The sequence below is a fragment of the Eublepharis macularius genome, chromosome 7 (assembly GCF_028583425.1).
Source record: "Eublepharis macularius isolate TG4126 chromosome 7, MPM_Emac_v1.0, whole genome shotgun sequence".
Lineage (NCBI taxonomy): Eukaryota > Metazoa > Chordata > Lepidosauria > Squamata > Eublepharidae > Eublepharis > Eublepharis macularius.
Genome location: NC_072796.1, coordinates 45,249,408 through 45,266,383, shown reverse-complemented (window position 1 = coordinate 45,266,383; position 16,976 = coordinate 45,249,408). Strand labels below are relative to the sequence as shown.

The following is a 16,976-nucleotide window of genomic DNA, read 5'->3' as shown; positions in this document are numbered from 1 at the left end:
AGTAATATTTGCATGTTCCTATGAACCAGGATAGGCTAACTCTAGCTTGTAACCACTAGCTTCTTTTTCTTTGATGTATGTTTTTGCTTTTATGGATTATTTTAAATTGTTTAAGCGTAAAGAAATAATTGGCTGTGAAGGGAGTCATTTCCACTTCTAGCAGCCATTAATTTATATCTTTATAAAATTTGAAAAACTCAATATATTAAGTATTTTCAAGCTTTGAATTTCGTTTTTGATTCAGAATTTGACATTTGAATTGCAAATGTATTTCACAGATTGAAGGTGATAATTTTTATTGGTAAACGAATGAATGATGCAAGTACAAAATGTACTAAACCTTAAGCAATTCATTCACTGCCATCAGAATAAGTCTCTTGCAACAATATTATTTATAGTTCTTTCTGAATCTTATTACTACAAGTATGTGGAAGAAATTATTCATAATGTAATCTTCTTATGGCTGCAAGATGATTAATCTCCATACTAACTTTTAAAACTGGAAATGTATTTAACCACTGTATGCCAAGAGATCATCTGATTCTGGTTTTTGTTTTGTTTTTGTGTAAGGGAAACATGATGGCACAGTAAACGGCAGAGAGTATTTCCACTGCAAGCCACAACACGGGGTATTTGTTCGTCCTGGATGTCTCACTAAAGCACCAGTTTCCGCAACAAAATGTGGTGGCACTTCAGAGTCTCAGGTATCCTCCAACATAGAAAAGTGGAAGAGTTCAGTTCAAGGTTCACATTCCTTCAAAACAGGAGCAGCAACCCTCTGTCAGCCAAGAGATGCAGCAGCTTCTGCTTTTTCTAGAAAACAGGAGATCAGAAAATCTTGGATCAACTAAAGCTGCAGTTTTGTTTTTGCACTTGCTACACAAATCACTGTGTGGAGACACTTTTTTTCTGAAGTGATTGGTTGTAATCTGTCCTTATTGAATGTTTGAATCATGGACGTAATTTTCCAGTTCTTTTATAAATAATATATATGTAAAATGACTGTATCTTTTGCCTGCCAAAAGGCAAACATGACTGTACACTAAATTACAGTTAGTTTGTAGATACTGTGAGGTACCTGACTGTTGGTTACTCAGCAAATTAGATCATATTTTAAATGAAATATTTTATTGTGTGGGAAGGTAATGGGATGTACATATGTGTCTGAGGGAGAACTGACAATGTGCTGTTAATTACCAAAGAACACAGTTGCTGTTTATCTTGTGTTTATTTTACATGTTTGTTTGAACTTATAGGCTCCGTGCCATATTTTTAGACATTAACACTAGGCATCATGCTGCCTTATATCCTGTGTTTTGTAAGCACACTGAAGAGACTGTGGGTTTGGGGTTTGGGTTTTATGTGGTCTTCCTATGGGCCTGCCACTGTGCTGAATTCTTGACATGTGCTGAAAACATTAACAATGCCTAAAGCTTGTATGTTTGGTGTTTCACGTGCCAATGCAGGCCAACCAGGCAACATGAATGCAGAAACAGTATTATTCTACAGAAGGTGGACAACATTTTCAACAAATGGCTTCTTTGGAAACAGGGAGGATCCAGTACTGCAAGCAGCAGTATTGGATCACAGCTGTAAACCATTCACTGTTCATTGCTGGCTGTGTCCAAACTGAAATGAAATGTTCTGAGCTGATTTAATGCGGAAAGTTCATTTTTAACTCTGAATTTGATATGATTCTTTTGAGTCCTTGGCAGGCTATTCCATGTATAGATGCTGTCTTGGATATTTATAAAGTAACAAATGGTAAAGGAAAAGTATGAATGGCCTGCTGTATATGTTGTTCTTTATTTCTTGGAAAGTAATTGAAATAGTGGGACCTTACAGAAAAGCTGCTGTTCTTCTTTGATTCATATGTATAGTAAGTTCTCTTAGTATTTTGCTACTTACTGTAAAAAGTGTAATTTATATTCTATTTCTGCTATACTGTATTTAATTGGTACAGAACTTGTGTTAGAATACAAATGATTTACTTCAGATTTTATAAATGTTTGTGCCTGTGTTTACATTATGTAATATAAGACTCGGTCAGATAAAAGGTTTAGTTACTGATTCATACCTTTGGCATACACTTTAATATACATGTTGTAAAGAGAATAGTGTTTTTAAAATGGATGGATGTGTCACTGATTTAATCAAAAGCCCTATCCAAGGTAGCAATTTTTTCTCACAGATTACAGGAAACATAAGATACATGCTATTGTATGTAACATTTTAGTTTATAAATGTAGATGTATATGCGTTTGCAGAATTATAAGAATGCCTCCATACATTTATAAATTTTCTTAGCCCGATATATAGTCTTATTTGTATCTGCATGTTCAGTTCTTCACTCCAGCAGTCATTTCCACAGTGAACCTCTCTTTACCATCTCCACAGTGCAGTATGGAATAAACGTCTCCTCTTCATTTTGGTGCATTTGCCTCAACTGCAAGGAAGTACTTTAATTCAGCAATAAATGGTTGTTTCAGAATTTAAGTGCAGATGCACTTACAGTTACAACACAATGCACACTAACATTTTATAATAGTTGCAGGATGGCAAATGCTGCAAATGAAGTTCAAAGTTGAAATTTGATTGTAAATACATTTTTAAATGATCTGAATCAATAAAAGTGTATGGTAAGGGCAGTTTGAAAATCAAAGCTATTTTGTGCTTTCAAGAATACTTCTAATATTGACAGTCTGAGGTAGAATTTCCAAAGAGCTTAAGACACAACATTGTGAAATAAGTAGTATGCAGTAGGATAGACAAAAGAAAGCAGTACTGGCAGCTGGTGTTTTTTTGTCATTATGTATTTTTGATGTAGATTCTAGAATACAACTTCCAGTTGCAACATTCAGTTCTAATATTGTGCACTCACATCTTAGCACATCAGTATTTGCCATTCATGCACATATTGTTTTTGGTTGGAATAAAGAACCCTTGTTAAGTTTTGTTTTTAAAAAAATCAGATGCAGTTGGGCTCAGTGTTTGACAATGTATATATAAGGATATAGATTATGAAGGCTTTGGAATTGATCTGCGTATACAGCTGACTCTTTTTAATGTTTTATTTTGACTTGAGTATTTTTATATGCATTTTAACTAATACCCTTAACGTAGTTTATATTGAGAAAATGCTTATTTTATAGTAATAGGTCACCCATAAAACATGCTCAATCATGGTTCTGGGATTATTTTTATAAAACAGTTATAATTTACTGAATCGTTTCTGAGCGAGTTCTCTAAGTAAATTATTCAAGTAACATGTTCACACATATGTGAAATAATGATAAATCTTGCAAAACTGGTTCAGAATTTGCACAGTGCTTAGAAGAAATGCCAAAGTATTTGAGTTTTATAAAAATGCAGGGGATGGTACTAACAAAACATAGATGTAAACTACTCAAGGATTCAAGAGCAATTTATTCTTTTGATCTAATGTGTGTTTATCCTACTCTTCTTTCCACAAGGTCCTGCTGGCTTACATTCTTTCCCCCCTTTTTGTTCTCCCAACAATCCTGGTTAAACTATTACTGGCCCAAATCACCCATAGAGGCTTCATGGCTGAGCAGGGATTTGAACTGGGTTTCCCAAACTCTAGTCTGGCATTAGCCCCTCTATCACTATACAATTTCAGTGTATGTGGTTTTTATTTTTCCTTCTGTTTTGGTTTTGATACGAAAGCTGCCAGTTTGAAAGTATGAAACAACGTAAGTCATGGAAGGCTGCCGGCTTCCTCGCGATTTTTTACACCATCCATTTACAAAACACCACAAATCATGTTGGCATTTTGTAGCCAGCAGCCTTCTGTGAGTATCACACTATTTTTAGACCGTGAGGAAACAGTTTTTATTTGCTACTGCTGCCTCATGCTGGAATTCAGTTTTCACTAAGTCACATTCTTGCAAATCTAGATTCCACATGCTGGGGGAGGGAGGACTAATTTTGTAACATTATATTCTATATAATTTGTGGTTTAACTAATTCTGAACCTGGCCCTAGTGTGCAGATCAAAAAATCTACACAATGGGACCATTAACAAATGGGGGGATTTTTCTACAAAGCCCAGGTTTGTAGAAAAGGTTGAAATCTAAATAAAAGGTAAGAATCACCCAAAGCAATACAAGTAGTACCTATACCTTTAAAGAGAGAGAGAGCGCGCATGTTGGCCAAGATCTCATTGTGAGATCTCAGTAACCATTTGGGGAGTTGCTAGGCAATACCAGACAACATTGTCTTGGCTTCTATGCCTTGGCTAGTTTCAGCAGAGTGGAAAGGGGAAGAGAAGAACCAAGTATTTAAAGACTGGAACGAATGGAAAACCATGAATGTGGGAGAGAGAGAATGAGGTAAAATTGAAGGTGAGGGGAGAAAGGAGAGGCTGCAGGGAAAAGCTTTAGATGGGGCAAAGATGGGTGGGAAGGCGAGAAGGAAGAAGAGACACTGGGGGGGACATTACATGTAGAGGAGTACAGGATGAAGAAGAGATCTCTGTGAGCTCCTTCATTGTAGAGTTTCTGATTCAGAATGTTTGAGTGTGAAATTAATGGTGTAAGAATATTACTTAGGGCACCAATGCCCTGACTTTCAATTTTATCTTTAAAAAGGCATGGACCCCTAGGCTTTTCCTTCATCATCAGCATATAGAGGATAGCCCTCTTTCAGAGGGTTTGGCATACTGTCCCTGTACCTCTGAGTGTCTCCATACTCTAGTCAGACCCTTCCCAGTAACACATCAAAAGCAAGTTTAAGTATAATATTTGTATTGCTTGTACATGGCCTACAATATCAAGTCAAGGGTAGCTGATTCTATTCATTTTAAACTTGACCTAAGATTTAATCAATTTCATTGATTGGAAGGGACTTTGCTCCATGAACAGAACCCCCCTTGTTGGTTAACAGCTATAAGGCTGGATGAACAGGAGCCTGGAAATGTTTCAAAGCTGCCCTTAGAGACCTGAGTTATGCAAAACTTGAATTTCTAGTGTTCAGCTGAAAGTCGCTGCTGTTTGTGGACAGAGAGTGGCCTCTTTCTATCTCCCTGGAGAAATCCTTTGTGTACGAAAATAAGAATGAAAACCGGTTCAATTTTATACTGGAAGTAATTATGATGACCATATTAGAACTGTACCTTCTTGGTCACTTAGCGCTGAAAAACAATCAGCACATTTTCTGGCTACTAGTCTAAATTCTGGAAGCACTACAATCTCCACCCTTTGAAAAATGGGGGTGCTGATTCCATACCCTTTACCAGATGCAGAGAGTTCCTGACTTTGTTCCTAGAAATACAAGAGGGATCTTTTTTCGTGTTATCCAGGTGGATTCACAGACACACACCCCAACCACCACAGAGTACTCCTATTGACCCTCAGTACTCCCCAGATTCCAGTTTAAGAAATGAAGACGTGACCATCATGAATGAAGATGAACCTACTACAACTTACAACTTTACTGCTGGAGTTACAACTAGGGTGTAAATTACAGAATTCCCAAGCAGAATATAGGGTTGTCAGGTCCCTTCACTCCCCCAGTGAGAGTTTGGGATGCTGGTTCTTATCTTGCGCCCTTTGTTCTTGTGCACACTGTGCGCGCACTCTCCCAGCGGGCATGATGACTTCACTTCTGGGAAGTGGCATCATCATGCAGGTTAGGGTCAAAGGGTGGCCTGGGAGCACTCCCCCAGTAAATCACCCTACTGCGGGGCACAATCCTTGCAACGGAGGAGCACAGTGCACTCCCAGCTAATTGCTGCAGGGAGATGTTCTCCTTCCCCCCGCTATTTTGTGAGAGATTTTCCCCACAGGCTTTCTACTTTCAGAGAGAACGTTGTTCAGTGGCCTGTAAATCTGGAACCCTTGGTCTAATTCACTTGGAACCTGAGGGTTCTTTAGTGGATAGGCAGCACTTCACTGCAATTTTGGTGTTATCTGGTTGAAAAACAGCCACTCCACCACCCCAAAAGTCCCCTCTCCACAGGGAATAATGGCAGACTAATGGTAAGGGGGTTCTTCAGAGGAAGTCTTCCTCACTTTCTGGAAGGAAACGAGACCACAACAAGGAAGCATGCCAAATGCAATTTTCAGTGAAAAGTTAAAAAAAAATTGTCAGTCACTGTAAGAGTAGGGAAATGAATACAGCTGGTGAGCAGCTGAAGCTCTACTGTAGGCTACTGACCATTTTAGGAATCAGTAGAAAGAAATGCAACTGCAAAGAGGCAGCTATTTCAGGAGCTGGTAAAATTGAACCCCTTTGTTTAATCTGCTTTAAATTTAGAGGGTCTAGATTAGAAGAACTGAGTTTCGTGCAGATTTGGTGCCATTATCTTTATACATAGCTGCTTCACACTCTAGAATAGATTCCCTATTGAAAATAATGGTCCCCAAACACCACATGGATTTACTCCCCAACCAGTAATGTCCTACCCAGAACTAAGCAATTGTAAAAATTAACCACCACCCATAGTTCAGATCTGAAATTATATATTTTTTTATTTTTACTCCGCTTTTCTGCCCTCATGAGGCCACCAAGATGGCTAAGAAGTTAAAATCTAATTTTAAGAATAATTAAAATCGGTACACACACATATATATATAGGTAAGGTAAAGGTAGATCGTCGTCCTTCTGTGCAGCCCCACATTGGGGACTGCGCAGGCGCAGGCCAGCCACGGAAAAGATTTTTCTAGCTTTTAGAGATGTGAAGGGGACGTTCGGATCCACCGCGCATGCGCGCCGGTGTTCCCGCCAATTTTGAATGTATATATATCCGAACGTCCCCGGCATTCCCTCAGTTCCTTTTTCGCCGCCGTCGAAAAGGTTCTTCTTGTTCTAGCGTTATTTGTCTCTCAGAGTCTCTTCGGAGTTTATTCGTCGTTTTCTTGTGCTGTTCGGTATTTTCCTGTGTCCATCTGTTGGAAAATATCATTCGAAATGTCTCAGACAGCCTTATTTAAAAAATGTCTGAAGTGCAGCACGAAGATGACCCACTCGGATGGCCATGAGCTCTGTCTCATTTGCCTGGGCGAGGGGCACGTTGTGGAGCATTGTGCGGTGTGTATGTCTTTCACCCCAAAAGCAAGGAGCGATCGGAAGGCCAGACTCCGTGCCTTCTTGTGGGATGCCAACCTTCTCCCCCCCAAGCCATCGGGTCCATCGGGAGATAGGTGTCAGACTTGTGGCTAGATAACGTTCTTACTCCAGACTACCTCCTGCAATTAGACAACAGTCCATTGTTTCCAAAAGGTTTTTACTGAAGAATTAGTTCATTATAGTCCACGAGCCTGAATACAAAACCCAGGATGGTACATATGCATTGTTACCAATGACAGGCAAAGCATGAGGTACAGAGTAACAGATCACAGCAGGCCCAACCTCCCCCCACAGTTCTCAAAACAACCCCTTTGAAGTCAGAAGAGCGAGAAGCTCCCAAGGCCGGTTCTTGGTGGAACGTCGGTAGCCAAAACAATCCTTTTCTGTGAGATAGCTGCCTGGGAACCTTGGCACCTGGAAGAGAGCACTTACACACTGAAAAGATTAAAATGGAGTCGGTTAAGCATAGGCATACAAGAAAGCAGTCTGGACCTGACATTCTGCCCCCTCTAAGATGCTCCCCCTCCAGGTTTCTGTGGGTAGCGAGAGTGGAACGCCTTAACTAATCTAGGGGCATGAACATGTACAGAGTTCACCCATTCATCAAACCCAGAGTCAAAGTCTTTCCACCTAATGAGATAAAATAACTGATTTCTTTGTATTTTAGAGTCCAGTATTTGTTGAACTTCATAGTGGGTCTGATCATCGATCAGAGTGGGGATTGGAGGCGCACGGGTGTGCCATTGATTAGCAGGAGGGGCTTTTTTCAACAAACTTACATGGAAGGTATCATGTACATGACGAAGATTCTTTGGCAGATTTAGAGCAACAGTCACTTTGTTGATTACTTTGCGAACAGGAAACGGACCTAAAAATTTCAACGCTAGCTTGCGGCTGGTTTGGGTTGTTTTCAAATTCTTTGTGGAAAGGTAGACTAGATCACCCGGCTGTAATTCCCATTCTGCCGCGCGGTGGCGGTCAGCGTATTTTTTGTAATCCTGTTTGGCTTTGATGAGATGTTTCTTAATCTGCGTCCACTGTTGGGCTGCTTCCCCCCACCACTCGGTGACGTCGTTGGCGGCTGTAGTAGGGGGAGAAAGCGCCTCAAATGGGAAGGGCTTGAAGTGGAAGCCATAGACGATTTTGAAGGGAGTTTCCCCTGTAGAGGCGTGCACGCTGTTATTATACGAGAATTCTGCCAAGGGGAGCAAATCAAACCAATTATCTTGTTGGAAATTAATATAACAGCGCAGAAATTGTTCTAATATCTGATTTGTTTTTTCTGACTGTCCGTCGGTTTCTGGGTGATGGCTTGAACTCAGACCTTGTTCAATACCCAGTAGTTGTAAAAGCTCCCGCCAGAAGTTGGCAACGAACTGTCCGCCACGATCCGAGATCACCTTGGATGGAAAAGAATGTATTTTTACAATGTTTTTCATAAAGATGTCGGCTAGCTTTCTAGCCGAAGGAATTGTAGTACAGGGTATAAAATGGGCTTGCTTGGAGAATAAATCGACTACGACTAAGATACAATTGTGTCCCTTGGAGGGGGGCAAGTCTGTGATAAAATCCATGGAAATTATTTCCCACGGTCGGCTTGGCGTTTCCAGGGGTTGCAGGAGACCCGGAGGTTTTCCTTTTCGGGATTTGGCGCTGAGACAGATGGGGCAAGACGCTACATATTGTGAAATGTCCTTGCGCATGCCCGGCCACCAAAATTGGCGTTGTACCAAATGAAGTGTTTTTAAGTACCCATAATGTCCCGCTGTGGGAGCATCGTGACAGCGTTGTAACACTTCTTTCCTTAAGCTTTTGGGTACATAGAAGCGATCTCCCCAGAGCCATTCCCCCTGATCGGATTGTTGCAGTTTGTCTTTGGGCACATCTTCCCCCTCCTTTTCCACTTCAGCTTTTAATTTTTCTCTCCATCCCTGGTCGGGTTGGGGAAAGCGGGTGGTGCGGCTGCGTGTTGTCACCACGCCCCCTAATTGCGTAGGTGAGAAGACTGTGTCTATTGTCTCCTCCCTTTTGCTTTTGTGTTGGGGCATGCGTGATAGAGCGTCCGCCAAGAAGTTGGTTTTCCCAGGGAGGAAGTTCAATGTGAAATCAAATTTAGAGAAAAACTCCGCCCATCTCAGTTGTTTGGCGTTTAGCCTGCGAGGGCTGCGCAGGGCTTCTAAATTTTTATGATCCGTCCAGACTTTGAACGGATGGCGGGCTCCTTCTAACCAATGTCTCCAGGTAGTGAGAGCCGCTTTTACAGCAAAGGCTTCTTTCTCCCATACATTCCAATTCCTTTCCGATTCTGAAAATTTTCTGGAAAGGAAGGCGCAGGGTTTGAGCTTTTCATCCGCCCCCCGCTGTAGCAGTACACCCCCAATTGCCGTGTCGCTGGCATCGACCTGTACTATGAACGGGCGACTGTCGTCGGGGTGTTGTAGAACGGGTTCTGATACAAACTGCGTTTTAAGGTGAACGAACGCCGTTTGGCATTCCGCCGTCCAAGCCAGTTTTGCACTTGGTTTTTTGGCTTGGTCCCCCTTATCTTTGGTTTTCAACAGTTCAGTTAGGGGGAGTGTGATTTGGGCGAAATTTGCAATGAACTCTCTATAGAAGTTGGCAAAGCCCAAGAAGGATTGTAATTCTTTGCGGGTTGTGGGGGTTTGCCAATTTAGTGCTGCTTGTATTTTACTTGGATCCATTTTCAAACCCTCCTTAGAAATACAATAGCCCAAGTAAGTGAGTTCCGTTTTGTGAAATTCACATTTGGAGAGTTTAATAGGTAACTGGTTATTCATGAGGGTGGTTAAGACTCTCTTTACCAGTTCGACGTGTTCCTCTTCCGTTTCTGAATAAATTAACACATCATCCAGATACACCACTACACCTTTATAGAGGAATTCATGCAGAACCTCATTAATCATGGACATGAAAACTGAGGGGGCTCCGGCCAGGCCAAAAGGCATAACTAAGTATTCATATTGGCCGAGTGATGTGTTGAAGGCTGTTTTCCATTCATCCCCCTCTCGAATACGAACGTGAAAGTAAGCATCTTTCAAATCTAATTTCGTAAAGATCTTACCTTGAGCCACGACGTTGAGTAGATCTCTTATGAGCGGAATAGGGTAGGCATTGCTGGAAGAGACCGCATTAAGACCTCGAAAGTCCGTGCATAATCTCAAGCCCCCATCTTTCTTTTTTACAAAAAGTACTGGCGCTGCATGGGGACTGTTAGCTGGCCGAATAAATCCTCTTTGAAGGTTGAGGTCGATGAATTTGCGGAGCTCCTCTCTTTCGTTGGGACTCATAGGGTATAGGTGGCCTTTGGGCAGCGAGGCGCCAGGTAAAATTTCCACAGCACAGTCTGTCCTCCTGTGAGGAGGTAACGAGTTGGCTTCTTCTTCTGTGAAGGCTTGGGTGTACGCCCTGTATTGTTTGGGTATTAGGTTGATTTCTTCCTGGGAGAGGAGAGCCGGTTCGGTTGTGGTCGGATCTTTTCCCCAATTTTGATCCCACCGATGACTTTTGCATGACTCATGGGTAAATGTGATGCTTCCCTCTGCCCAGTTGATGTAGGGGTTATGATCGCATAACCACCGGCTCCCCAGAATCAAGGGGTACTTTGCTGTGGCACTAATAACGAAAGATCTTTTTTCCCAATGTTGTCCCATGCCTGTGATGATTGGCATGGTTTCTGTAGTCACTGGATTCATGTTAGTGCCATCCATTTGCTCGAAAATGACCGGTATGTCTAATTCTTTGACAGGGAGTACTAGTCCGTTTACCAAGGCTGGTGCAATAATGTCTCTAGAGCAGCCCGAATCAATGAGGGCTTGTACCTGGATGTGCATCTTTCTGTCAGAATTCACTAAAGTCACTGGTATGAAGAGTATGGACCCATACGGTCGGTTCGGAACCGGAACTGACTGAGGTTTGATCTGCCGTTTGGGTCCTTTCACGACAGATCCATTTCGTTTCCCGAGGAGGGGCTTTCTGGATTCTCCCCTCCCGCCATCGCCATTGGATCATATTCTATAACTTCTTCCAGTTCTAGCCCCCTCTCAGGGGGATTTCTTCTCGGCGCTCCCCTACCTCTTGCCGTTCTGGGGGCTGGGGTAGGGCGCGGTGGCGCCGGGTAGGCAGCGGGGGCTGGGCGTCTGAGTTGGAGCAGAGGTCTTTGCACAGGCCGATAAGGACATTGCGCTGCAAAATGACCACTTTGTCCACACTGCAAACACAATCCTTGTTGCCATCTAGCATCTCTCGCTCCACGGATAGCGTAGCCAGCCCCCCGGCTCCCTCGAGCAGGAGTGGAGGAGCGTCTTTGGCCCGGAGGTTGTTGGTGTTGCTCCACCAAACGAACTTCCATCAGACGGTTTTCTACTTCACAGGTCAATTGTATCCACCCCAACAGTGTAGGAGGATTATCTTGCATTAAAGCTCTGTCCAGCAATCTAGGGTTTAAACCCTGTTTAAACATGATAATCTTGGTGGATTCCTCACACCTTGGGCATTTGGCAGCGAGTTGTCGGAATTTTGCGGCATAGTCTCTAGCCGACATGCTGCCTTGCCTGATAGCCTGCAATTCTGTTCGGGCTCTGGTTTCTTCTAGGGGATCCTCATATTGAGCTCGGATTGCGTCTACCAGCCCTTGGAGTGTATCTAACTCAGGGGCCCCCACGTTATACAGTCCTACATACCAGTCAGCTGCTTTGCCTTGAAGACGTGACCCCAGATGTTCGATTTGACTAGCTTCACTTCCGAAAAGATGCCCCCAACGATTAAAAAATTGCACTACTTGTACTAGAAAAAATCCCAATTTGGAAGGGTCCCCATCGAACGTAGCATCCAACTTGACCCAACCCATTGGAAGGTCTTGTCGAGGGGCCGGCGCCGGCATTGGATAGACATCGAGTGGGCCGAGTTGTAAAGGGGGTTGTCGTGGAGCTGGCGGCAGCTGTGGTAGAGGTTGCTGCGGGTGCGGTTGCGGCTGGTACGGTTGCGGCTGGCGCGGTGGAGGCACTCCCGGACGCGGCTGGGGAAGTCCTCTCGGGATAGGTCGCGTTGGCCGAACGGGTGCTGGTTCCCCTCTAGGCAGCGGCTGATGAGGGGCCGGTCGTAATGGTAGCGGATGGGGAGAAATGGGTTGGAGAGGTACCGTATCCCCTCGAGGCCCTGGCGTTGGTCCCGTCCCTGGTATGCTTGGCGGTTGGTTCGCTTGCGTTGTAGGTGGAGGGGCTACCGGCTGGTCCGCTTGCGTCGTGGTTGGAGGGAGAAGCGAGGCCGCCGGCTGTAGCGGTTCTCCCCCGCCGTTGGTAGGAGTGGTGGGACAGGGATCTCCCGGCTGCGGCCCATCACCCCCTCCACTGGTCCCATCGTCACCTGGTCTGACCGGTTGGTCAGGATGGGCATCATCTGGACACGGGTTATCTGGGCCGGGTCCTTCTCCGGTAACCGAGTCATCATCTCCCGTCTCTGGTGGCTGCTGCGGCCAGGGTTGAACAGGACCCCCTGGCCGAGGTAGGAGCGTTTGAAGGTTGGCCAAACTCTGACTGATGTCTGGTAATCCAGCGGGCCGATTACGACCGCTGTCCCCCGCCACTAGCACTGACAGCAGGTGGACGGCACTAGCCAAACTTTCTTCCATATTTATGAGTCTGTTTTCCAAAAGCTGCACTCTATCCATAGTTTCTTCTCCCTCAGCAGCTCCGGCAGTCTGCGAGGTTTGCCTAGTTTCAGTCCGCGATCCCGTGGTGAGCGTTTGCTGCCAAGGCAAGGGTGTCTCGTCTCCTCGCTCCTCTTGGGACCTCGCGGCTAAAACTCCTTTTGTCAGGCCGGTGATTGCCGAAATCCCTGAGTCAATGGCTATCGTTCTGCTCTGCAGTTGCACCCACTGGTGCTCACTTACTTCTTGTTGCCCCGACCACGGGGCGACTTCCGCATAATCCCAACTCAGGGTGCCACGGCGGGACGTGTCCCACTCCGATTGTTCGGTCGACCTATTCCAATATAGCCAAGGTTGATCACCGGTTTGCTCGGGGATGGATTCCAGGCTACGCCGACTATCCAGCTGTAAATGCGTGAACATCGCGCTGGCCCTCCTATCCCTCGTTTCCCTTGGTCTCGCACCCCACTGTGTCGGGGTAGGCAGCGACAGCAGCGGGAGAGCTGTGGCCCGAGGCTGCGTATCCGCCCTGCTTGGTGCAAGGGTATAGATCGTTGTAACCGAGGAGTTATTCTCCCTCGGTGCAGGTATCTGAGAGTCCGAGCCTTGAGAGCCGGGGGAGGCATACGGGTCAAACAAAGGATCCCTGACCGGGACAGCTTTGGATTCCGTCTGATCAGGCTTAGGCATTGGAAAATGGATTGGTAACAAAATGTCAGACTTGTGGCTAGATAACGTTCTTACTCCAGACTACCTCCTGCAATTAGACAACAGTCCATTGTTTCCAAAAGGTTTTTACTGAAGAATTAGTTCATTATAGTCCACGAGCCTGAATACAAAACCCAGGATGGTACATATGCATTGTTACCAATGACAGGCAAAGCATGAGGTACAGAGTAACAGATCACAGCAGGCCCAACCTCCCCCCACAGTTCTCAAAACAACCCCTTTGAAGTCAGAAGAGCGAGAAGCTCCCAAGGCCGGTTCTTGGTGGAACGTCGGTAGCCAAAACAATCCTTTTCTGTGAGATAGCTGCCTGGGAACCTTGGCACCTGGAAGAGAGCACTTACACACTGAAAAGATTAAAATGGAGTCGGTTAAGCATAGGCATACAAGAAAGCAGTCTGGACCTGACAATAGGCCCCGCTCCGCCGCTCCTTCGCCGGCACCGTCTCGAAAATCGCCGGAGCCGCTCCCCTCGGAACCGACGGGGCAACCCGTTCCGGAGGGCCGATCTGACTCCGGTTCCGTGGATCGCCCTTCTAGCCAGAAGGCTAAGAAGCGTTCCTCGTTGAAGGCGTCATCGAAGCCCTCGTCTAAAGCTTCGTCCACAGAGGCTTCTTCGGAGCCCCCACCTAAAAAGGCCAAGGCCAAGTCGAAATCAAAGAGCCGTGCGCCATCCCCGGCTCCGACTGTGCAGCCCGGTACGGCATCCAGACCGGTCCTGATTGATGACGATGTGGTGAGTCTTCATACCCCATCACCTCCTTGTACGCCTCCTCCAACAACATCGGAGGATTACGTGCCATTCCCGCCTTTCCCGGAACCGTATCAGTCGTTTGAGCGTTCCCTGCCGTCCGCCCCGGCGCCTTCGGAGGCCTCCGTTCCGATGCAGTCTACCTCATCGGTTCCGGCGCCGTACCACTGGCCTGCTCAGATGTCCGCTCCTCTGCCTCCTTGGCAACCTGTCCCGGGGATAGTGAACATGACCTCCTGGCAGGATTTTGTGGCCTGGTTCCAGCAGTCCGTGCCCTTCCTGCAACACCCTTCGGTTCCGCTGTCTTCCGTTCCGGCTCAACCACTCGTGCAACCTGCGCCTGCTCCTCCTGCGGCTAGAGTGCAACTCCATCCCTTGGTTCCTGGGCCTTGCCCATCGGCTCCGGCTGGACGCCCGGCTTCGGTTCCGACGCAGACCCCGGCGGAATTTTCGGATTCCGAGGATGAAGAGGGCCTGGCTTCCCCATCCGATTACTCCTCAGATGTGGCTTCTGACCCTCCCCCGGATGACACCGTGGGTGAGCTCCGTTCGTCGTCCCCAAATGACGACTACAGAATGTTCGCCGAACAGATGGTCAGGATTGCCGCTGCGCTGGAGATAGATGTTGCCTCCACGACCTCCAAGCCTAAAAGCAAGCTGCTGGAGGCGTTGTATTCAGGGTCCCCCGCTTCGGTGGTGTTCCCTCCTGTGGAGGACTTTGTCGATAATGCTCTTGCGCTCTGGCAGACACCGGCATCCCTGCCGCCTACGGCAAAGAAGGTCGAAAGGTACTATCACCTGAAACAGGACGACTGCCCATACCTTTTCACTCACCCTAAGCCCTCTTCCATCGTGGCGGAGGAAGGTCAGGCTCGGTTCCGATACGGTTCCTCTTCGGCTCCGGCAGACCGGGAAGGCAGGAAGCTGGATGGCATGGGCAGGAAGCTTTATTCGTCCGCTTCCTTAGGATTCTGCATAGCAAATTTCCAAGCTATTATGGGGTCCTACAATTTATTCTTGTGGAAAAGGCTGTCCTCTTACCTCTCCGACCTCCCGGAGGATCGTCGCCACCTGGTTAAGGCCCTCCAGGCTGAGGCTATGAAGCTGTCAAAGCAACAGATGACGGCGGGCAAGGACGCCGCCAACTCTGCGGCGTGAGCGATGGTGACTTTGGTGGTCTTGCGTCGACACGCCTGGCTCCGGTCCATGGCCCTGCCACCAGAGAAGAAGGCGAAGGTGGAGGATTTTCCGTTTGAGGGGCCCCAGCTCTTCTCAGAAAAAACGGACGAGTCCCTCTCTCTGATGAAGAAAAACCAGCAAACGGCCAAGTCCCTGGGAGTTGCTCCTTCAGCACAGCCGTCGGGCCCGAGGTATCGTTACGGTCGGTTCCGATCCCACCAGACCCCTTATCAGCCTTACCAGCAGCGTCAAGGGCGATTCTTCTCGGGCCAGTCCTATGGCCAACGATCCTACTCAGCCCAGCAGCGTCATTCTTCCAGGCGCTCCGGCTGGTCCAAGGGGAGGCAGCAGCCCCCCTTGCCTAAACCATCGACCTCCGTGCAGAAGCCTTCTGTCTTCTGACTAAGCCTGGATGCTCCCCAGTTGACCTCCAAGGACTCTCTCGTTACTGCCCAGTTCTTGGACAGGCTTCGGCCTTTTTTGCCCTGTTGGCAGCTTGTTACCTCTGACACTTGGGTCCTGTCTATTGTGGCCCATGGTTACAAATTGTTATTTTCTGATGCACCTCCCCTTTCTCTCCCTCCCCGTTGTTCTCCATGTTGGAATGTTGTTTTACACAATAATGTTATGGAGTTGGTGAACAAAGGTGCTGTCTGGGTGGTCAATGTCGCTACTTCCCCTTGGGGATTCTACTCGAGATACTTTCTCGTAGATAAGAAGGATGGAGGGTCCCGGCCCATTTTGGACCTTAGGGGCCTCAACAGTTATTTGAAGGTTGAGAAATTTCGAATGCTGACCCTGACAAGGGTCATAGAGCTCTTGGAAGCAGGTGTCTGGCTAGCTATTCTAGACTTGAAAGACGCCTACTTCCACATCTCCATCTCTGAGGGCCACAGAAAGTATCTGCAGTTTGTCTATGGGAATTCTGTATATGAATATACGGCGTTGCCTTTTGGGCTGGCCTCTGCACCCAGGGTTTTCACAAAGTGCATGGCCACCGTGGTGGCGTATTTACGGTCCAGGGGATGCTTTATCTACCCTTACCTGGATGACTGGCTCCTGGTGGGACCCTTGGCTGACTCTCTCCGGGACTATATTGCCCTCACCTTATCTGTGCTAGCTAGGTTGGGCTTGGTGGTTAATCGGGATAAGTCTATCTTAACTCCGGGCACAGCCATTAGATTTATAGGGGTCCATTTCGACTCGCCACGGGGCAGGGCCTACTTACCCCCGGATCGCTTGACCAGGCTTTCCTCCCTAGCCCGTCACTTCTTGCACAACCGTTTTCAAACTGCTATCCTGATTCAAACACTGCTAGGCCTTATGGCCTCCACCACAGGGGTAGTTTTTTTCGCACGCCTGCATATGAGGCCTCTGCAAAACTGGTTCGTCCGGAGGTACAACCCCCTCACTAGGGGCCAGCATCAGAGGTTCTCCATCCCCAGGGTGATACAGCGTTCCTTGGCCTGGTGGACTATCCCTGAGAACTTGTCCGAGGGTTGTCCTTTTGGCCCTTTCCTGGCAGAGGTCACCATCTTTACTGACGCCTCCAACTTGGGATGGGGA

The 16,976-nt window shown here is 46.6% G+C and overlaps 2 protein-coding genes across 5 annotated transcripts in view; both read left to right on the top strand.

Moving 5' to 3' along the window:
• The window catches only part of KIF13A (kinesin family member 13A), a 128,210-nt gene extending 125,260 nt beyond the window's left edge, over positions 1-2,950 (top strand). For all 3 annotated transcript variants that reach the window (XM_054985607.1, XM_054985606.1, XM_054985605.1), the window contains one exon: positions 571-2,950. In XM_054985607.1, coding sequence (XP_054841582.1) covers positions 571-851 — 281 coding nt within the window. In that variant the 3' untranslated portion in view covers positions 852-2,950. The remainder of the gene's footprint in view (positions 1-570) is intronic.
• A 1,303-nt stretch (positions 2,951-4,253) lies between these two features.
• Positions 4,254-16,976, top strand: part of SIRT5 (sirtuin 5) — a 43,036-nt gene continuing 30,313 nt past the window's right edge. The window contains exon 1 of one of the 2 annotated variants that reach the window (XM_054985609.1): positions 4,254-4,352. In XM_054985609.1, coding sequence (XP_054841584.1) covers positions 4,332-4,352 — 21 coding nt within the window. In that variant the 5' untranslated portion in view covers positions 4,254-4,331. The remainder of the gene's footprint in view (positions 4,353-16,976) is intronic. The other variant, XM_054985608.1, reaches the window with a different exon arrangement.